General features: G+C 51.5%; 2 protein-coding genes and 2 non-coding genes across 4 annotated transcripts; all 4 read left to right on the top strand.

The window, feature by feature from the left end:
• The first annotated feature begins 2,357 nt into the window (after positions 1-2,357).
• LOC116495803 (antigen-presenting glycoprotein CD1d-like) lies at positions 2,358-8,644 on the top strand. The gene is made up of 4 exons (XM_032198515.1): positions 2,358-2,433; positions 4,055-4,312; positions 7,975-8,256; positions 8,340-8,644. Exons 1-4 carry the CDS (start codon positions 2,358-2,360, stop codon positions 8,642-8,644), a joined length of 921 nt encoding a protein of 306 aa, XP_032054406.1.
• Positions 4,339-4,505, top strand: LOC116495931. The gene has a single exon (XR_004253973.1). It is a non-coding gene; the product is annotated as a U1 spliceosomal RNA (small nuclear RNA).
• A 5,680-nt stretch (positions 8,645-14,324) lies between the features above and the next one.
• Positions 14,325-21,347, top strand: LOC116495802 (antigen-presenting glycoprotein CD1d-like). The gene is made up of 4 exons (XM_032198514.1): positions 14,325-14,472; positions 16,438-16,695; positions 20,678-20,959; positions 21,043-21,347. Exons 1-4 carry the CDS (start codon positions 14,325-14,327, stop codon positions 21,345-21,347), a joined length of 993 nt encoding a protein of 330 aa, XP_032054405.1.
• LOC116495934 lies at positions 16,722-16,888 on the top strand. Its single transcript, XR_004253976.1, has one exon. It is a non-coding gene; the product is annotated as a U1 spliceosomal RNA (small nuclear RNA).
• Positions 21,348-22,279: the final 932 nt, after the last annotated feature.

Below are 22,279 nucleotides of genomic sequence, written 5' to 3'. Positions count from 1 at the left end.
GCAAGGAGAAAGAAATTGTGACCTCTTCTACAGCTAGTACTAAGATAATGTAAGCAAGCAAAGAAAACATGAGAACAGGCACACTGAATGGAGATGAGGGAGAGCTAAAGCAAAACTTCTGGTCCAGTGCACTAGTGAGAGACATTTGGAGAAAATGCAGAAGGCCTTGAACAAACCATGAGCAAAGGCACATATGTGCCAACTGCCCTATCAGATACCCAGCAATAAGTGACCTCAAAATAACCTGCATGAGCCCCGGGCTTGCTCCTGCCATACCAGCTACTCAGCTACCAGTGACCAGCACTGACAAGAGGGGGAAGCTGTGAGGACCAATGGTCACCTTGATAGAACTGTACAGACAAATGTCTCGCTGCCCCTTCCCTCACTGGCCACCCAATGGCTGGCCTTTCCCATCCAACCAGCTGAGCTCTCATCCGATCCTGATGCCAGGATGAATGGGAATGTCCAATTTGCATGGTGTCCCCTGGGAGATGCCAAGGTGAGCTGCAGAAAAAGTGGAGTTGTGAGAGCCATGTCTGGTCCCACCACACCACCACAGCATCCCCACTTCTCTGTGGAGCAGCTCCAGGGAAAGGAAGTCTCCCTGTGTCTGTCTCAGCATCTCGGGGTTCCAGGGCTCAGACTGCAGTGTTCCTGGATGGGCCTTCTTCACCTCCCCACCACAGCTGGGGGCACCCATGATGGAGGGACCCCTGGTGCTGGTTGTGCTTGGAGGACTAACTGGACACACTGCATCAGGATAGGGAATGGACACCCTGGCCCTACTTGTGCTTGGACGTTATCAGAGTGCTCTATCTCCAGCTTCCCTTTAGCTGTGGTTTCAGTTCTGCCTTCAACCCCAGTGTGGTCCTCCCCACCCACCACGAAAGCAGAAGAGAAACTGCAGTGTAAGGGGACCTGCTAGGGGGCAGCTGGGGAGGATCAGTGAGTGGGTAGTGCACATTGTGGAGGTAATGTTGGGCCTAGGTAATTTGTCATCCCTACACCCAGCACCCACCAGGTGCTGTGAAACACTGACTGAAGACCTGGTGCCCAAACCTGAGCAGAAACACTCTGCCACCCCTTCCTGGTGCTGCCCCCATCCTGCCATTGTTCTCCCTGGGCCTGGCAACTCTGCTGAACTGTGACTGAATGCTGGTGGCAATGGAGAGATGGAGTGGAGAGGGGGGGTGGCTCCTGTCATTTCCATTCCCAAACCCTGGTGGCAGCTGGGGAGGGGGAGCAGGTTTCCCTGCCAAAGATGGTGGGAAGGGAAGGGGAGCACCAGGTTGCAGCCCAGCCCCAAGCCCTCTCCTGGTGGGTGTTTAGGGGAGAGTCAGAGCTCCACAGCACTGTGGGGTGCAGGGAAGCAGAGAGGTGGCCTGACTGACTATGGCATGGAAGGAGAATCCCTGGAAATGGCGTGTACTCATTTCCTGCAGCTTCCTGGCAATGGGAGCTGTGGTACATGCATTGGAGCTAATGGGTCATGGCCAAAGGTGCCTCATCCCCATCCCAGCTCTGGGATCCTGCCCAGCTGAGTACTGCCACTCCAGAGGCCCTATGATAGCGGGGAATGGTCTTCCCATGGACCTGCATAGCGCTTTGTCATCAGCTGGCTCAGCCACAATGGGGGTGGGGGCTGTCTCTGCTTGGGGTGCTGGAGACCTGCACCTCACAGAGGAGCTCCTGGAGGATCCCTTTCCTCCAGCCTGCATCTGTCCCAAACCCAACAGCTGTTGGGCAGCCTGGAGATGCTTGTCACCTCTTCCCTGGGCAGCCCAGGGTCAAGCAGGTAGCATGGAAGGTAGCCCTTGTCTTTGCATTCAGAGGGTGCAGGGTACCCCATAGCAGCTCTTTCCTAGTACAGGGCCAGGAGGTTGGAAGTTGTTATTCTCTTGGGACTGAATACCAAAGGTGTCACCACCTCTATTGGAGCTAACGTAGCCCACAGTAATGGAGATGGGGTGCCATGAGTAAGGAGAGGGAGACACAAGGACAAGGTTTGAGGCCTCACACATGTGTTTTATCCCAGCATCATTTTCTGGGATGTCATTTCCCTGCCTATTAACCCTCTTCTACCTGAGCAGGTTGACCCCAGTCTGTTGCAGCACCTTTTTCCAGCAAAAGTGACTAAGGGCTTGCAGGATGTACTGGGGCTCCCCAGAGAACACCCTCGTCACCTGCTGCCCGTTGTGCCCTGCTGCCCCTTGCACTCTATGTGGCTCTTGTGGCTCTCAAGTGTCTTCCCCCTTGCAGTGTCCCCACAGGAAAATCCCCAGTACATGGCAGAGACTCTATGTCATGGCACCAGGAGGAGTAGTCTGTTTCCTGGACAGCAGCCAACCTCTTCTGGCATGTCTGAAGAAGCAATTTCCACCTCCACCACCTACTCTGGCACATTTATGACCAATGTTGGACCCCTGAAGAAAGGTAGTGAAAAACTGGTGCGACCGTGTTGAATGGGTTCGGGACAGGGATAGCCACAAAACAGGGAAAGATGAAGGGATTTAGGGCTGTTTGGCTGTAGAGGGAGAAGAGAGAGGGAAGGACCCAAGTGACATCTCCAACCTCCGACACAGGAAGATGTGGGTTAACCCACTGAATTTCCTCCACTACTCACAGCCCTGGGCCAGCCTTCCACCACATCCTCCTGAATGACTGTAGTGTGCCAGGAACACCCCAAAACCGCAGTGCAGACCCCATTGGCTGCTGATGCCACCAGCAATGCTGGAACTGCCCAGGCAGAACAGCAACAGAAAGAAGTGTGCAGCTGTGGCTCCTGCAGCCCTTTACGCTTCGTGCTGCACCCACTTCTGAATGCTTGGGGCTTCACCACTGGCAGCATGCAGTTCCCTTGCCTTCTTCTCTTCATCCTTCCTGGGATGTGGGCAGACCCAGAGGGTAAGTGGCACACTCCTATCTGCTCCGTTCTCTCTACTGTGGGTCTGTACAGGGGTGGCAGGGGGTGAGGCCCAGGGAGATGAAGGTGCATGGGGAGATTATACCCGTCACTTAGGTGCAGCATCCAAAGGTGCCCTATCTCTGCCCACCCCCTCTGCTCCCATGTCCAGCTCTGGGCTCACTGCCCTGCACCATCCTGACCAGACCACTGCTGATAGCTCCAGCACAAGGGCCAAGGACTCCCAGGCAGGCTTGGGGTGATGGAGTGTCCCCAAACGTGCCTTTTTCCTCCTGGCCGTTCATGGGCGCACGTGGAAGGGTATCTTTTCCCCTCGTGGCTCAACAGTCCTGCACTGGGCTCTAACCGCTTAAGCAGGTCCTGGGCACTGCCCTGAGCATGTGGGATCATTTCTTTTGCCATTGAAAGGTTGCTGGATCCTTTGCATGCTTCTGCTATGGTTAAAGCTTTCTTTTGCAGCCACAAGGAGCCTCCAGCTTTGTTCCAGCCTGCATTTTCCATGCTGAGATCAGGTACTCATTGCACTCCAGGCAGGGGGGCTCTTACTGCCCCAATCCAGGCTTTACTTTGTGCCATTAGTTCTCAGGGTTTCATTCAGCATGACAGGAGTCACTGTGTGAGTGTTGGACTTGCTCTCCTGCCTCCTGTCACGATCCAGTTTCCCATGAGTGCTGCCCAGCAGCCCCCCACCACCACAAACCTAGGCAAAATTCTCCTCCCCCACTTCCCCCTTGAGAAGATTTCCTGCACTGTGAGCAGGTCTCTGCCGGACCTGGGTCCCCATGTGAACTGGTGGAACTGTTGTTCCCAGCCACAGACAAGAGCACCCCTGCTGTCCCCTCCACACAGCCAAGTGATAGCTCTCAGGTGGTCACATCAGGGTGGTGAAGGGGTAAAAAGGGAATTAGAGAAGAAGCCGAGAGAGTGAGGCACATCGAGGCAGTGGAAGGAAATTGCAAATTGTGTGAAAGCAGCTAGACAAGGGGATTTCCCCTGCCCTGCCAACCTTCCCCATCTCACTCTGCCCATCCCTGAGGACCCTGTGGGCCACTCCTCCTCCTGGGGCCTCCTGCCCTTCTCCTTCACCCTCGTGCTAATCAGCACAACCTTCTCTCCTCTGTCACCCCACAGGCTCTCAGAAACTCCACCTATTCCAAACCTTTATCTTCTACAATAGCAACTTCGTGGACCTTTCAGCCTGGGCCACCCTGGAGGACATCATCTTCGCTGCCCTGCAGAAATACACCCGGGAAATCATCTACTTCCAACCATGGGTCTCCCCAGCCCTGCCCGCAGATGACTGGGAAAACCTGCAAAATCTGTTCAGGATCTATGTGTACAAGTACATTCTGATACTGCAGAACAAAGCTAGGCTGTACCAGATTCCCTGTGAGTACTGGGTGATCCTCCTTTTCTTACTTAAATGGCAGGGGAGGTACCGTGATTAGGCAGTGGTTTTCCCAGGGTGAGGCTCATCCCCTGCACTTTGGGTGTGCTAATCACTGGGATTTCCACAAATGAGGGAAACTCGATTGCATAATTTCTGGTAGTGGAGGAATGAGTTCACACTCTCTGCCCTCCTTGCAGTGCTGCAGGGTTGAGGCAGAGTGGCTCAAAAGCTGTGCAGAGGAAAAGGGTCTGGGGGTGATGATTGATGCTCACCTCAACATGAGCCGGCAGTGTACCCAGGTGGCCAAGAACAGCATCCTGGCTTGTATAAGGAATAGCGTAGCCAGCAGGACCAGGGGGGTGATCGTCCCTTTGTACTCTGCTTTGGGGAGGCCGCACCACAAGTGCTGTGTTCAGTTCTGGGCCCTTTCACAACAACAAAGCCATCGAGGCACTGGAGAGTGTCCAGAGAAGGGCTACAAAGCTGGTGAAGGGTGGAGCACAAGTCATATGGGAACTGGGATTATTTAGTGTGGAGAAGAAGAGGCTCAGGGGAGAGTTTATTGCTCTCTACAACTGCTGAAAAGGAAGGTTTGGGGAGCTGGGGGTGGGCCTCTTCTCACAGGTAACTAGCGATAGGACCAGAGGTCATGGCCTCAAGTTGCTCCAGGGGAGGGTCAATTGGGAAACGAGGAGACATTTCTTCTCGGAAAGAGCAGTCAGGCATTGGAGACGGGTTGCCCAGGGTAGTGGTGGAGTCACCATTGCTGGGGTTGCTAAAGAAAAGCCTGGATGTTGTACTTAGGGATATGATTTAGTGGATAATATTGGTGGTTGGGGGATGGATGGACCAGATGATCTTGGAGGTCTTTTCCAATCTTAATGATTCTGTGATTCTATGATTCTGTAAGTTTGCTGATGTTATAAATGAGGTCTCAATTCAATCTGAATTTTGTAATATTTATAAAACAAATATTTCTAAAAGGTATAAAAGGCAAGTAAACAGCACTGGGTGTGCGTGGAGTCTACGCTCCACCAACACGCACACACGAACATCAAACATTCTATATATACAGAACATTGCTTTACATACGAAACACAAGTATGCCTATACATACGTACAATCAGGAAAGCTAACAAACAATCCTTTAAGTTCCATGACATAACAGTCTCCATTTTCCATTCCTTTTCTTGATTACAAACAAGTCGCCATTTTCCACTCCTTTTGAACAAAAAGGCCTGCTTTAAGTTGTCAAGCAATTCGGCCTTCAAGGCCTTATGTGTCCCGTTCTTCCCGGATCAAAGAAAAGCATATCCATTTCCTTGTGAAGTCCAAGAGGCCTGGGTCAAGAGGCACGTCCAGGTCAGCAGGGGGCGAAACAGCAAAGGCCTGAGATGGCTGTAGCAGCAGAGGGGCCGATGGCGTAGCAGTCGGATCAGTAAAGGAGCCCGCAGCTCCCTCACTGTCTGGCAAGCCACACCTTTGTGATTGTGGCTCCACAGGGCTCTTTAAGGCCTCAGAGACTGCTCGCCAGGTGCCGAGCAATCCTGTTATAAATTAGACCACACAATTTACTGGTCTATTGAAATTATTTTATTAATCAAGTAAGCAGACACAAGCAAAACAGCGCTGGGCGGCTGGGGAGTCTCCGCTCCGCAACAGCACACACCTTCCCTTTTCAGTGTTGCTGTTTTATAGCAGTTGAATTCCAGCTTATCAGGACTTGTTGAACTGGCTGAGGCTGCGCAGTCTATTGTTGAGAGGGGGGTCGTTGTTCCTCTGCTTCGTGTTCAGGTGGGGGAAGTGAAGCGGCAAAAAGGATGTCTTGTGGTAAGGAGTTTTACAGAGTCTGGTTTTACTCAAGGATTTTCACCCAACACCCCCTCCTGGTATCTGCTTAATCTTCCCCCTTTATCAAGGCCATTCAATTGTACAACCTTATCTCCTCAGCAGATTCTCCAAATTCCCCCACTAATTTATCACACTGGTATCTGCTTAATCTTCCCCCTTTATCAAGGCCATTCAATTGTACAACCTTATCTCCTCAGCAGATTCTTCAAATTCCTCAAAGACAATGAACAACCCCCCCCCACTAATTTATCACAATCCCACTGTAACCTTGTCATTTTCAGTTGCAGTCCCACACCTTGACATTAATTTGGTCCCATGTTTCAGGATCATAAACTGTCCGATTGTTAACAAGGAGAATGAGCTGTAAGGTTACCAGGACAGTCTTTGTTCCTAAGGACATATGATTCCCCATAATGCGCAACTACTTACCAGTGAGGGGCAGTTGTGTGCGCGGGTCCGCTTCTCTCAGCTTGAGCTTCTCTCCAGCTCCAGTGTGCCTGTTTCCAGCGACTTTCTGCACGAGCTCCTCTGAGCGATTTGCTGAGTCTGGCCGAACCTATCTTCATGAGGCGATCAATGTGCCTGTTCCCGTCCTGGTCTCCGTTCTGCTAGCCTATTCCTTTTCATTCCTTCTTTCTGCTTCTTTTTGATGACATAACTTCATTACATCATGTTGCCTTTTTCTTCTTGAGGGCAGGCTCCCCTCTTATACCCTTCTCCACAGCAGTTCTTTTCAAAACAACTTTTCATTGGTCCAACAACTTTGCATAGAACAGCAACAGCAAACACCCAGAAACTTCCATGCCTTAACGGCTGGAGAACAAGAAGCCAGCTGGAGAACAAGAAACTGGAGACTGCATGGAGTCTCCTGAATCACCCTTCTTTGTTCCCTCTAAACTCTTTTATATTCCTGATGGCCTCGTCGTTAAGAGTCTAATGTTATCTCAACCATGGGGCTTTTCAACCCCCATGGCCACATTCCCAAATCTCCCCCTTCTTTATTAATATCAACCATTTTCTCGACACGAATTACCACTCCATATGTAACGCTGAGGACAGGCACAAAGCTGTGAGTAGGAGCTCAGAGCCGCTGTCAGTCGCTTCCCTAACCAAGGGCTAGCAGGAGAGCAGGAGATAGGCCCTATCTTGGGGCAATGAGCCCCCTGAACCACCTGTCCTGCACCAGGATGTCCTGGTCCCTAACATAACCTTTAGAATCAGAGAATCAAAGAATCAGAAAATCCACAATGGAAGTGGTAGTTGGAAGGCATCCACAAGCATCACTGAGTCCATCTTTGGCTGTGTCTCCACTTATGCCCTTATGCCAGGCCGCATATTCTTCTCTGGTCACCCCAAATCCCACCAGCGAAGTCCTCCAAGGCTGTGGAGTATAAGGTCAACCCTCTCTGTTCTCCTTTGTGGGATGGGAAACAGAGCAAGTGCCTGGCTCTGCACGCCATTCCAATGCTGGTGTCCTATGGGCAGGGTGCAAGGCAAAGTGGCACCACCCCTGTTACCACAGCCACACGCCTGCACCCCATGTCCTGTCATGCTCCCAAGGTGGTGGTTCCCCCTTTGCTGTGCTCCTGACCCAGCTGCAGGAACAAGTGGCTTGAGGAGAATGGGCTCCAGGGCTCACAGGCAGGTTTCTCATTCAGAGCAGTTACACCCAGCACAATGAGCAGTGACATGCGGGAATAATTTGGGGTGCAGAGGGAAGGGGGAAAGGCCTGTGCCCAAAGAAGTGAATGCCATTTCAAGCTCTGGCTCCAGCTCAAGATGCACTCCTGATACCCACCCCCTCCTCCAGACCCTTTTGTGTTCCAGTGCAAGACCGGCTGTGAGCTGTACCCCAACGGCTCCTACACAAAATTCTACCATCTTGCCTACAATGCTCACAACTTCCTCAGCTTTGATGTGGACAGCAGCCACTGGAAGAGGTGGCAGGAGAGTGAGCTGGCAGTGCATATTGAGCAGGAGTTCATCAGCTTCACGGACTTTTCCGCAACACTGCAACACCTCCTCAACTTCACCTGCATTGACTACATGAAGAGATTCATTGAATATGGCAGGGCGGCTCTGGAGAGACAAGGTGAGAACACCCAGACCCCAGTATGGCCCACTTCAAAGCTTCTCCACTGGGGCTCCCCTTACTCCTTCACTCTTGCCCCCCAGAGCCACCTGTGGCCACTGTCTTTGCCCACAAGCGCGACCCAGCTCAGCTCCTGCTAGTCTGTCGTGTCACTGGCTTCTACCCGCGACCCATCAGTGTGGCCTGGTTGCGGGATGGCCAGGAGGTGCCGCCGGGCCCAGGACTCAACACCAGCACCATCCTGCCCAATGCTGACCTCACCTACCAGCTCCGCAGCACCCTCGTCGTGGCCCCCGGCGATGGGCACACTTATGCTTGCCGCGTGCGCCACTGCAGCCTGGGCACCCGCAGCCTCCTCATCCCCTGGGGTAAGTACCACCTACAGTGATGGGGTGTAGGCAGTGACCCAGAGCCCAGTACAGGAGACGGTGAGCCCAGCTCCAACAGCAACTCTGGCCGTGGCCATCTGTGCACTTGCAGCCCCACTGTCTCTTTTCTCCTTCAGGCAGCTCCAAGGTGGCCCTTGGCATTGGTGTTGCTGTTGTGGTGCTGCTCACTGTGGCTGCGGCCTTCATTGGGACCGTCTGGTACTACAGGCACAGGTGAGATCTCCTTGCCAGCCATGCTGCTTGGGGAAGGGGTTGAGAACTCTCAACTGGCCCTGCTCACTGCCATCTCTCCTGCAGGCGCTGAGAGCGTGGGATGCACCAGCCCCAGGGATACTCAGAGGCCATGCCAATACCCTCAACTTCCTGATAATAAACTGCTATTTAAAACCCTCGAGCCTGCAGTATCCCACTATGTGCTGTGACAAATACCAAGGAACACTTGGCACCACACAGCTCTGTCCCACCCTGGGCGGGCCAGGCAGAGACCTGGGGCAGTGCAGGGCCCACACTCCTCACCACTGGGAGAAATGAAGGGAAGCCTCCTGAGACCGACAGTGAGTACCCGGCCCTATGCCCCTGTCCCGGGGGGCACCAGGCTCCCCATAAAGTGGCAGGACTCCGTCAACACCAACCCAAGACAGAGGAGCAATGCCAGCATAGGGGGGCGGGTATCGCCTCCCCCTACCCCAACCCCTTCAGGAGCACATCAGCACCTCTTAACCAGGGTTTGGTCCCTGGGATCCAGGAACGTTGACAAATAAGTATGGGGCCAGCACTCAGCTTGGAAGGGGAAAGAGCCCAGGCGCAAGGCTAGACAGTGGGATCAAGGTTCGCCTACCCAGTGGGATGTTCCAGTCAGAATCAATCTCCATGGTTTAGTCCCAGGGCAACAGTGGATGAAGAGGTCTATGCCACACGATGTGGGGAGCTCCAGGCACAAGTGGCAGCAAAGGACACGCCTGCCAGGGACAGAAAACATGGCCCATGACCAGGCAGGATGCCAACACACGCTGGGGGCTGGCAAACAAAAGTTGGATAACTCAAGGTGATGGGGGGGGTTAACCCCAGCTGATGGGGAGGGTTGATGCTGCAAAATGGTCCCTTCATATCCCAAAGCACCCCTCTCCTGTCACCCTTCCCCATGTGTCCCCACCCTGTCCTGTGTCTCCAGTCTTGTCTCTGTGCCCCTTCTTCAACCTAGTGCTCCTATGCCATACCTGCCCCTTTTCCCTACCCCCAGTGTCCTTTTTCCTGCGCTGCACATTCCCAGCCCTGGCCATTTTCTCATCCCACAGTGTCCCTTTGCTGTCTCCCACATGACCCTAGGCTGTCCCTGCAGCTCCTTTCCTCTCCCCCTTGTCCTTTCTGCTGTGTACCCATGGCTTCACCCCATGGCACAAGGCTGAAATGGCCCTTGGACTCACCTGCCCCAGCACTGACAAAAATGAGAATAGAATAAAACCATTAGACTATTTATTATTCTCGTGAACATACAAAAGGAAGTAAGGAAACACAAGTAACTGGGTATGAGCGTGCTGCGATCCAGCCCACCCTGTAGCACAGCCACCTAGTCCCCTGGGGTTCAGGGGCTGTTTTAGGGGTAACTACTATCCTGGGAGAATGGAAATGCCTCAAGGCAATGGTGGTGCCAGGGTCGATGCTGCCCTACAGAGCCCTGCTCTGTCCTGCACTCATCCCTGCTTGGAGCCAGCATGGGGAGCCAGGGGGTTGGCACCCGTCGTGGTTTTACCCTGATGGGCAGCTGAACTCCACCACAACTGTATTCTCATTCCTCCGCCTCAAAGAAAAAAAAAAAAAAAAAAAAAAAAAAAAAAAAAAAAAAAAAAAAGGAAGAAAATACAATGGAAAGGGTTCAAGGGTGACGTAAGGACAAGGAGATCACCCACCAATTATTGTCACAGGTAAAACAAACTTGGCAATAATATCGTTTATTGCCCAAAAGCAATCTAAAAACACCCTCCGTTCCTATCTAGCCTCTTCTACATCATCCCCCCAAGCAGGGCATGGGGGCTGCAATCAGTCCGCAGTGAGAGAGGGAGCTAAGAGAATCTTAGTAGACAGGATGCTGATGAATGAATACCTAGATTATTGTATTAAAAATAGATGTTGCTTAATGTCTTTGCTTACTACTGTGCAAATTAAGCAAAACAAGAAGTCTTGGGGCCCCTCACAAAGGGTGGTTCCTGACAAAAACAGGGAACCTGTCTCAAGAACCGGCTGAGACCAACCCTGTGGTTGGGACGAGAGCCAAGGAGCAGCTGAGTCTGCACAAAGGCAGGGGGTCAACTAGAGGTGATGAAGAGTTATCAGCCTTCATCCCGACGATCCCCAGCAACCACCACCAGGAGGCACTGCGCAAGTGCAGATGGGAGGAGTTTGTGGAAATGCCTTCTTGGAACTAATTTTAATATGAAGTAGGTATAGGTCACGCATATGTATAGGAGCATTGGGGAACTTCATGCATATGTAACTTGACTGCACATAACCAAGGCAAGTTGCCGTGTTGTGGTGTGCACTTTGCTGGGACTTCCCCCCATGCTGTCCAGGCTGAATAAACATACCTACTTTACAAGCTGACTGATTGTGGAGGCCGTTTTCCGCATGCCAGTAACACTTCATTTCCACTGCCCCTTCACAGTTGTGCCCCTGCTCCAGCGTGGGGTCTCTCCCACGGGATGCTGTTCTGCCTAAACTGATCCTGCATAGGCTACCCACAGGGAATAGCTCTTCAAGAACTGTTCAGTATGTCTCCATACTATGGCGTCCATCCGTCAGGAGCAAACTGCTCCAACCTGGGTCCCCCATAGGAGGCAGTTCCTCCCAAATCATCTGCTCCTGTGTGGGCTCCTTTCCCCGGGCTGCAGCTCCGGCCCGAGGCCTGCTCCTGCGGGGGCTCTCCATGGGCCGCAGCCTCCTCCAGGCCACATCCACCTGCTCCACCCGGGGCTCCTCCACGGGCTGCAGCGTGGAGATCTGCTCCATGTGGGACCCATGGGTGCAGGGGAACAGCCTGCTCCACCAGGGTCCTCTCCACAGGCCACAGAACTTCTGCTCTGGTGCCTGGAGTACCTCATGCCTTCCTGCTCTGACCTTGGTGGCTGCAGGGCTGTTTATCACTCCTCACTCTCCTAGCTGCTATTGCCCAGCAGTTTTTTTTTTTTCCCTTTCTGAAGTATGCTCTCACAGAGGTGCAACCAACAGCAGCAGGTCCCTTTTGGAGCTGTCTGAAACTGGCATTTATCTAACACGAAGCAGCTTCTGTAGTCTTCTCACAGAGACCACCACTGCAGACCCTTGCTACCAAAACCTTGCCACATAAACCCAATACATTCCACTCCTTGCCTCCGTGAAGAGCATATTTAAGAACTATCACAATATACTCTTACATTGCAATCATTACAATCTTCACAAGGCTTTCTTCCCTCAAAATAAATAAATAAATAAAATAAAATAAAATAAAATAAAATAAAATAAAATAAAATAAAATAAAATAAAATAATTCCCCACACCAAAATAAACATATCATCACAACACTGACAAAGAGGACAATTTACACACATTCCACCCCTCATTCCTTCACTATATTATTACAAAACATATTCCACACAATTACTACTTTCTTAAATGCTTCACAACTATTGCATTCTTAAACAATATCTAATCCATGTTTTACTCATGACCATAACTGGTGGGTGATCTTCCTGTCCTAATCTCAACCCTTGAACCCTTTCCATGGTATTTTCTCCCTCTTTTCCTTTGAGGAGGAGGACTGAGAGAGCAGTTGTGGAGTTCAGCTGTGTAGCAAGGTAAAAACCCCACACCCCTCCACTTGCTCTTGCTCTTTGTTCATTTCTCATATATCCAGTTGTTTCTAGGAACTTCAGGGAGTTTAAGCATGTTCATCTTTCAGCACCTTCTCTTATCATTCCTATAGCCAACTCTGTAATTGTGTTTGTATTTATCATTTCCAATCTATTTATGTCAAACATTGCTTGTGCAGCCATCCCTTGTGGAATGTGCACCTCATTGGAGGCAACTACTTGAATTTGACTCACAGTGGAGTAATTTATTTTTTTTGTAATAAATGTATAAATCAACAAAAACCAAAAACAACAATCGTCCCCCCACACACAATAAAAATAAAACTATCCATTCTCTCCTCCCTCCTCCCCACTCCCCCCAACTTCTGTTTCTGTGTGTAGCCAGTTGTCTGAGGAAAGCAGATAGGACTTGGTGTAAAAGAGCTTTAACATCCTGCTGTAGCCTTTAGTGGAGAAGTCTCTTGTAATGAAAAGTTAAGTACGTGGGTGTATGTAGGACCTTATGGGACTGCTTTTCCTATTTATCTAGACCTCTTTAGGAGACACATTGGATCAATGTCAACTGGAGAATGGTGCTATCAATTCTTCTCACAACTCAAAAACAACAACAACAACAACAAAAACCAACAAAGCTTAATTATGGAAAATCCTTTTAAACAAGTGCCCATGGAAAATTTTGCATTTAATTACGCTCCTGAAACCTCACTAATTAACTGTGCAAGTCTTGAAGACTTGATGAAAATTGGTGAATTGTAATGAACCTCATGGTATATTTGGTGCTGAGTCCATGAACCTTAGGTAGCGAAAGGAGAATGAGGTTATGGAACGAACTGTTGGAAAAGATTTCAGAAGGAAATGTGGAAGTGTTTTGGAGTTCTAATGGGTCTCCATGTGGGCTATTACTGACAAAGCATCTCCATGGGCTTGTTAGAGCAGATAATGGGAGGCCACGATTACAGCTAGTCAAAGGCACTGTGCAAGTGACTCTGATGGTGAGTGAAGCCCTTGGTTTGTTTGATGAAGGAGCAAGTCCAAGTCCTGGCCCCTAGCTCCTGGGACAGGAGGTTCTGTCCCTCACACATGGCTCAGGGGTCTTCCTGGGCTGTGTGATGTGGGGTGTGCCGTGTTGTGTGAAGGACAATGATATACGACACCTCCTGGCTTCCCCACAGGATTTTAAGGAGGTAACAGTACACGAATGTCATGAGAATAACAGCTGTTCATAAACCTCAGTAGAAGAGACAACTGCCATAGCCACAGGTATGTGAACTACCTGAATATTCTTCTCAGACAGAGTCTTCTGTGAAGCTATTTTGGGATTGCAATAGCGGGCATCCTGCAAGCAGGAGCACCCAGCAAAAGCATAACATAATCTTATATTCCCAATTACCCAACACTTGATTCCTCCCCTGTTTCCTCACTGGCTGAGTACTGCAGGTTCACAAACTACTTGACGCTTATTACTATCCCATATATGTTGTTTTGTTTTGTTTTGTTTTGTTTTTGACAAACCATTAATTTCTCCTTTTTTTTTTTTTTTTTTTTCTTTTCTCATTCTTTTCTCTTGACTAGAGGGCCTGTGGTTTTTTGTTTTTACTGATTTCCCAACGCTTATCCTGTTTTTCTTAGCTATCCTCCTAATTTTGGGACAGCAGGACCTTCCCGTTATCTTCTTAACATACTCCGCACTGCTATGCCACTGTCACACCTACAAAATCACTTTTGAATATGAAAAGTTAGTGGAATTTTCCACTGCAAAAACATATTCTACTGCAAAAACAAGTGGCTCTCAAGTGTCTTCCCCCTTGCAGGGTCCCCACAGGAAAATCCCCAGTACATGGCAGAGACTCTATGTCATGGCACCAGGAGGAGTAGTCTGTTTCCTGGACAGCAGCCGACCTCTTCTGGCATGTCCGAAGAAGCAATTTCCACCTCCACCACCTCCTCTGGCACATTTATGACCAATGTTGGACCCCTGAAGAAAGGTAGTGAAAAACTGGTGTGACCGTGTTGAATGGGTTCGGGACAGGGATAGCCACAAAACAGGGAAAGATGAAGGGATTTAGGGCTGTTTGGCTGTAGAGGGAGAAGAGAGAGGGAAGGACCCAAGTGACATCTCCAACCTCCGACACAGGAAGATGTTTCCAGTTGGTGCAAAGCTGCTCGTGCTGTGGGACTTGCTATCCCTCACTCTCTGGGCTGGTTTGGGGTCCAAATCTCCTCCATGCCCTACTGCTGCCCCCTTGCCCATCTCCTGCCCTTACAAAAGACAGAAAGGCAGGGGACAGTCACCCCCACAATGTAGCTGATGTCTGGAAAAGAGCTGTGCTGGACCCTGTCTCTGAGTGATGTGCTACCAGGAAGGGCAGTCAGAACAACCCCAGTGCTCTCTGCCAGGGCACTGCAGGGTAAACCCTATTACAGACATTGCAGCGTAAACCCTATTACATGCTCACCTGACATCTCCCTGGGTCTTGCAGCCATGAGGGTTAACCCACTGAATTTTCCCCCACTATTCACAGCCCTGGGCCAGCCTTCTACCACATCCTCCTGAATGACCGTAGTGCACCAGGACCACCCCAAAACCGCAGTGCAGACTCCATTGGCTGCTGATACAACTAGCACTGCTGGAACTGCCCAGGCAGAACAGCAACAGAAAGAAATGTGCAGCTGTGGCTCCTGCAGCCCTTTACGCTTCGTGCTGCACCCACTTCTGAATGCTTGGGGCTTCACCACTGGCAGCATGCAGTTCCCTTGCCTTCTTCTCTTCATCCTTCCTGGGATGTGGGCAGACCCAGAGGGTAAGTGGCACACTCCTATCTGCTCCGTTCTCTCTACTGTGGGTCTGTACAGGGGTGGCAGGGGGTGAGGCCCAGGGAGATGAAGGTGCATGGGGAGATTATACCCGTCACTTAGGTGCAGCATCCAAAGGTGCCCTATCTCTGCCCACCCCCTCTGCTCCCATGTCCAGCTCTGGGCTCACTGCCCTGCACCATCCTGACCAGACCACTGCTGATAGCTCCAGCACAAGGGCCAAGGACTCCCAGGCAGGCTTGGGGTGATGGAGTGTCCCCAAACGTGCCTTTTTCCTCCTGGCCGTTCATGGGCGCACGTGGAAGGGTATCTTTTCCCCTCGTGGCTCAACAGTCCTGCACTGGGCTCTAACCGCTTAAGCAGGTCCTGGGCACTGCCCTGAGCATGTGGGATCATTTCTTTTGCCATTGAAAGGTTGCTGGATCCTTTGCATGCTTCTGCTATGGTTAAAGCTTTCTTTTGCAGCCACAAGGAGCCTCCAGCTTTGTTCCAGCCTGCATTTTCCATGCTGAGATCAGGTACTCATTGCACTCCAGGCAGGGGGGCTCTTACTGCCCCAATCCAGGCTTTACTTTGTGCCATTAGTTCTCAGGGTTTCATTCAGCATGACAGGAGTCACTGTGTGAGTGTTGGACTTGCTCTCCTGCCTCCTGTCACGATCCAGTTTCCCATGAGTGCTGCCCAGCAGCCCCCCACCACCACAAACCTAGGCAAAATTCTCCTCCCCCACTTCCCCCTTGAGAAGATTTCCTGCACTGTGAGCAGGTCTCTGCCGGACCTGGGTCCCCATGTGAACTGGTGGAACTGTTGTTCCCAGCCACAGACAAGAGCACCCCTGCTGTCCCCTCCACACAGCCAAGTGATAGCTCTCAGGTGGTCACATCAGGGTGGTGAAGGGGTAAAAAGGGAATTAGAGAAGAAGCCGAGAGAGTGAGGCACATCGAGGCAGTGGAAGGAAATTGCAAATTAGTGAAAGCAGCTAGACAAGGGGATTTCCCCTGCCCTGCCCACCTTCCCCATCTCACTCTGCCCATCCCTGAGGACCCTGTGGGCCACTCCTCCTCCTGGGGCCTCCTGCCCTTCTCCTTCACCCTCGTGCTAATCAGCACAACCTTCTCTCCTCTGTCACCCCACAGGCTCTCAGAAACTCCACCTATTCCATAGCTGTACCTTCTACAATAGCAACTCGGTGGAACTTTCAGGCTGGGCCACCCTGGAGGACATCGTCTTTGCTGCCCTGCAGAACTACACCCGGGAAATCATTTACCTCCAACCATGGGTCTTCTCAGCCCTGCCCGCAGACGAGTGGGAAAACCTGCAAAATATGTTCAGGATCTATTTGTACAACTACATTCTGATACTGCAGAACAAAGCTAGGCTGTACCAGATTCCCTGTGAGTACTGGGTGATCCTCCTTTTCTTACTTAAATGGCAGGGGAGGTACCGTGATTAGGCAGTGGTTTTCCCAGGGTGAGGCTCATCCCCTGCACTTTGGGTGTGCTAATCACTGGGATTTCCACAAATGAGGGAAACTCGATTGCATAATTTCTGGTAGTGGAGGAATGAGTTCACACTCTCTGCCCCCCTTGCAGTGCTGCAGGGTTGAGGCAGAGTGGCTCAAAAGCTGTGCAGAGGAAAAGGGTCTGGGGGTGATGATTGATGCTCACCTCAACATGAGCCGGCAGTGTACCCAGGTGGCCAAGAACAGCATCCTGGCTTGTATAAGGAATAGCGTAGCCAGCAGGACCAGGGGGGTGATCGTCCCTTTGTACTCTGCTTTGGGGAGGCCGCACCACAAGTGCTGTGTTCAGTTCTGGGCCCTTTCACAACAACAAAGCCATCGAGGCACTGGAGAGTGTCCAGAGAAGGGCTACAAAGCTGGTGAAGGGTGGAGCACAAGTCATATGGGAACTGGGATTATTTAGTGTGGAGAAGAAGAGGCTCAGGGGAGAGTTTATTGCTCTCTACAACTGCTGAAAAGGAAGGTTTGGGGAGCTGGGGGTGGGCCTCTTCTCACAGGTAACTAGCGATAGGACCAGAGGTCATGGCCTCAAGTTGCTCCAGGGGAGGGTCAATTGGGAAACGAGGAGACATTTCTTCTCGGAAAGAGCAGTCAGGCATTGGAGACGGGTTGCCCAGGGTAGTGGTGGAGTCACCATTGCTGGGGTTGCTAAAGAAAAGCCTGGATGTTGTACTTAGGGATATGATTTAGTGGATAATATTGGTGGTTGGGGGATGGATGGACCAGATGATCTTGGAGGTCTTTTCCAATCTTAATGATTCTGTGATTCTATGATTCTGTAAGTTTGCTGATGTTATAAATGAGGTCTCAATTCAATCTGAATTTTGTAATATTTATAAAACAAATATTTCTAAAAGGTATAAAAGGCAAGTAAACAGCACTGGGTGTGCATGGAGTCTACGCTCCACCAACACGCACACACGAACATCAAACATTCTAAATATACAGAACATTGCTTTACATACTAAACCCGAGTATGCCTATACATACGTACAATCAGGAAAGGTAACAAGCAATCCTTTAAGTTCCATGACTTAACGGTGTCCATTTTCCATTCTTTGTCTTGATTACAAACAAGTCGCCATTTTCCACTCCTTTTGAACAATAAGTCCTGCTTTAAGTTGTCAAGCAACTCAGCCTTTGGGCTTTATGTGTCCCGTTCTTCCCGGATCACAGAAAAGCATATCCATCTTATATCCAGCATATCCATTGAGCAAGTTTGCTGATGACACCAAACTTGGAGGAGTTGTGGACTCGAATGAGGGTGGAAAGGCCTTGCAGAGGGATCTGGATAGGTTGGAGAGCTGGGCGATCACCAACCGCATGAAGTTCAATAAGAGCAAGTGCCGGGTCCTGCACCTGGGACGGGGAAACCCTGGCTGCACGTACAGACTGGGCGATGAGACGCTGGAGAGCAGCCTAGAAGAGAGGGATCTGGGGGTCGTGGTAGACAGCAAGTTGAATATGAGCCAGCAGTGTGCCCTGGCAGCCAGGAGGGCCAACCGTGTCCTGGGGTGCATCAAGCACGGCATCGCTAGTAGGTCAAGGGAGGTGATTGTCCCGCTCTACTCTGCGCTGGTGCGGCCTCACCTCGAGTACTGTGTGCAGTTCTGGGCACCACAGTATAAAAAGGACATGAAACTGTTGGAAAGTGTCCAGAGGAGGGCTACGAAGATGGTGAAAGGCCTGGAGGGGAAGACGTACGAAGAACGGCTGAGGTCACTGGGCCTGTTCAGCCTGGAGAAGAGGAGGCTGAGGGGAGACCTCATCACAGTCTACAACTTCCTCGTAAGAGGGTGTCGAGAGGCAGAAGACCTTTTCTCCATTAACACCAGTGACAGGACCCACGGGAACGGGGTTAAGCTGAGGCAGGGGAAATTTAGGCTTGGCATCAGCAGGGGGTTCTTCACAGAGAGGGTGGTTGCACACTGGAACAGGCTCCCCAGGGAAGTGGTCACTGCACTGAGCCTGTCTGATTTTAAGAAGAGATTGGACTGTGCACTTAGTCACATGGTCTGAACTTTTGGGTAGACCTGTGCGGTGTCAAGAGTTGGACTTGATGATCCTTAAGGGTCCCTTCCAACTCAGGATATTCTATGATTCTATGATCTCCTTTTGAAGGCCAAGAGGCCTGGTTCAAGAGGCACGTCCAGATCAGCAGGGGGTGTAACAGCAAAGGCCTGAGATGGCTGTAGCAGCAGAGGGGCCGATGGCGTAGCAGTCAGATCAGTAAAGGAGCCCGCAGCTCCCTCACTATCTGGCAAACCACACGTTTCTGACTGTGGTCCCACAGGGCTCTTTAAGGCCTCAGGGACTGCTCGCCAGGTGCCGAGCAATCCCACTGCAACCTTGTCATTTTCAGTTGCAGTCCCACACCTTGACATGAATTTGGTTCCATATTTCAGGCTCATAAAGTGTCCGATTGTTAACAAGGAGAAAAAGCTGTAAGGTTACCAGGACGTATGATTCCCCATAATGTGCAACTGCTTATCAGTGAGGGGCAGTTGGGTCCGCTTCTCTCAGCTTGAGCTTCTCTCCAGCTCCAGTGTGCCTGTTTCCAGCGACTTTCTGCATGAGCTCCTCTGAGCGATTTGCTGAGTCTGGCCGAACCTATCTTCATGAGGCGATCAATGTGCCTGTTCCTGTCCTGGTCTCCATTCCGCCAGCCTGTTCCTCCTCACGTCTTTTTCCTGCTTCTTTATTGATGACATAACTTCATTACATCATGTTGCCTTTTTCTTCTTGAGGGCAGGCTCCCCTCTTATACCCTTCTCCACAGCAGTTCTTTTCAAAACAACTTTTCATTGGTCAAACAACTTTGAATGTAACAACAACAGCAAACACCCAGAAACTTCCATGCCTTAACGGCTGGAGAACAAGAAACTGGAGACTGCATGGAGTCTCCTGAATCACCCTTCTTTACTCCTTCTAAACTCTTTTATATTCCTGATGGCCTCGTCGTTAAGAGTCTAATGTTATCTCAACCATGGGGCTTTTCAACCCCCATGGCCACATTCCCAAATCTCCCCCTTCTTTATTAATATCAACCATTTTCTCGACACGAATTACCACTCCATATGTAACACTGAGGACAGGCACAAAGCTGTGAGTAGGAGCTCAGAGCCGCTGTCAGTCGCTTCCCTAACCAAGGGCTAGCAGGAGAGCAGGAGATAGGCCCTATCTTGGGGCAATGAGCCCCCTGAACCACCTGTCCTGCACCAGGATGTCCTGGTCCCCAACATAACCTTTAGAATCAGAGAATCAAAGAATCAGAAAATCCACAGTGGAAGTGGTAGTTGGAAGGCATCCACAAGCATCACTGAGTCCATCTTTGGCTGTGTCTCCACTTATGCCCTTATGCCAGGCCGCATATTCTTCTCTGGTCACCCCAAATCCCACCAGCGAAGTCCTCCAAGGCTGTGGAGTATAAGTTCAACCCTCTCTGTTCTCCTTTGTGGGATGGGAAACAGAGCAAGTGCCTGGCTCTGCACGCCATTCCAATGCTGGTGTCCTATGGGCAGGGTGCAAGGCAGAGTGGCACCACCCCTGTTACCACAGCCACACGCCTGTACCCCATGTCCTGTCATGCTCCCAAGGTGGTGGTTCCCCCTTTGCTGTGCTCCTGACCCAGCTGCAGGAACAAGTGGCTTGAGGAGAACGGGCTCCAGGGCTCACAGGCAGGTTTCTCATTCAGAGCAGTTACACCCAGCACAATGAGCAGTGACATGCGGGAATAATTTGGGGTGCAGAGGGAAGGGGGAAAGGCCTGTGCCCAAAGAAGGGAATGGTGAACTGCCATTTCAAGCTCTGGCTCCAGCTCAAGATGCACTCCTGATACCCACCCCCTCCTCCAGACCCTTTTGTGTTCCAGTGCAGGATGGGCTGTGAACTGCACCCCAATGGCTCCTCCACAAAATTCTACCATCTTGCCTACAATGCTCACAACTTCCTCAGCTTTGATGTGGACAGCAGCCACTGGAAGAGGTGGCAGGAGAGTGAGCTGGCGGTGAATGTTGAGAGGGAGCTCAACAGCTACATTGGTTTTTGCGCAACACTGCAGTACCTCCTCAACATCACCTGCATTGACCACATGAAGAGATTCATTGAATACGGCAGGGCGGCTCTGGAGAGACAAGGTGAGAACACCCAGACCCCAGTATGGCCCACTTCAAAGCTTCTCCACTGGGGCTCCCCTTACTCCTTCACTCTTGCCCCCCAGAGCCACCTGTGGCCACTGTCTTTGCCCACAAGCGCGACCCAGCTCAGCTCCTGCTAGTCTGTCGTGTCACTGGCTTCTACCCGCGACCCATCAGTGTGGCCTGGTTGCGGGATGGCCAGGAGGTGCCGCCGGGCCCAGGACTCAACACCAGCACCATCCTGCCCAATGCTGACCTCACCTACCAGCTCCGCAGCACCCTCGTCGTGGCCCCCGGCGATGGGCACACTTATGCTTGCCGCGTGCGCCACTGCAGCCTGGGCACCCGCAGCCTCCTCATCCCCTGGGGTAAGTACCACCTACAGTGATGGGGTGTAGGCAGTGACCCAGAGCCCAGTACAGGAGACGGTGAGCCCAGCTCCAACAGCAACTCTGGCCGTGGCCATCTGTGCACTTGCAGCCCCACTGTCTCTTTTCTCCTTCAGGCAGCTCCAAGGTGGCCCTTGGCATTGGTGTTGCTGTTGTGGTGCTGCTCACTGTGGCTGCGGCCTTCATTGGGACCGTCTGGTACTACAGGCACAGGTGAGATCTCCTTGCCAGCCATGCTGCTTGGGGAAGGGGTTGAGAACTCTCAACTGGCCCTGCTCACTGCCATCTCTCCTGCAGGCGCTGAGAGCGTGGGATGCACCAGCCCCAGGGATACTCAGAGGCCATGCCAATACCCTCAACTTCCTGATAATAAACTGCTATTTAAAACCCTCGAGCCTGCAGTATCCCACTATGTGCTGTGACAAATACCAAGGAACACTTGGCACCACACAGCTCTGTCCCACCCTGGGCGGGCCAGGCAGAGACCTGGGGCAGTGCAGGGCCCACACTCCTCACCACTGGGAGAAATGAAGGGAAGCCTCCTGAGACCGACAGTGAGTACCCGGCCCTATGCCCCTGTCCCGGGGGGCACCAGGCTCCCCATAAAGTGGCAGGACTCCGTCAACACCAACCCAAGACAGAGGAGCAATGCCAGCATAGGGGGGCGGGTATCGCCTCCCCCTACCCCAACCCCTTCAGGAGCACATCAGCACCTCTTAACCAGGGTTTGGTCCCTGGGATCCAGGAACGTTGACAAATAAGTATGGGGCCAGCACTCAGCTTGGAAGGGGAAAGAGCCCAGGCGCAAGGCTAGACAGTGGGATCAAGGTTCGCCTACCCAGTGGGATGTTCCAGTCAGAATCAATCTCCATGGTTTAGTCCCAGGGCAACAGTGGATGAAGAGGTCTATGCCACACGATGTGGGGAGCTC

This window comes from Aythya fuligula, chromosome 16 (assembly GCF_009819795.1).
Source record: "Aythya fuligula isolate bAytFul2 chromosome 16, bAytFul2.pri, whole genome shotgun sequence".
In the NCBI taxonomy this organism is placed as follows: Eukaryota; Metazoa; Chordata; class Aves; order Anseriformes; family Anatidae; genus Aythya; species Aythya fuligula.
Note: the sequence above shows the minus strand (reverse complement) of the source record. Positions and strands in the feature narration are given on the sequence as shown.

Coding starts and splice junctions, on each gene's coding strand:
- LOC116495803 (XM_032198515.1), top strand. CDS start 2,358: ATGTCTGAAGAAGCAATTTCCACCTCCACCACCTACTCTGGCACATTT. Junction 2,434..4,054: donor TGTTGGACCCCTGAAGAAAG/GTAGTGAAAAAC, acceptor GTCACCCCACAG/GCTCTCAGAAACTCCACCTA. Junction 8,257..8,339: donor GGCGGCTCTGGAGAGACAAG/GTGAGAACACCC, acceptor CTTGCCCCCCAG/AGCCACCTGTGGCCACTGTC.
- LOC116495802 (XM_032198514.1), top strand. CDS start 14,325: ATGGCAGAGACTCTATGTCATGGCACCAGGAGGAGTAGTCTGTTTCCT. Junction 14,473..16,437: donor TGTTGGACCCCTGAAGAAAG/GTAGTGAAAAAC, acceptor GTCACCCCACAG/GCTCTCAGAAACTCCACCTA. Junction 20,960..21,042: donor GGCGGCTCTGGAGAGACAAG/GTGAGAACACCC, acceptor CTTGCCCCCCAG/AGCCACCTGTGGCCACTGTC.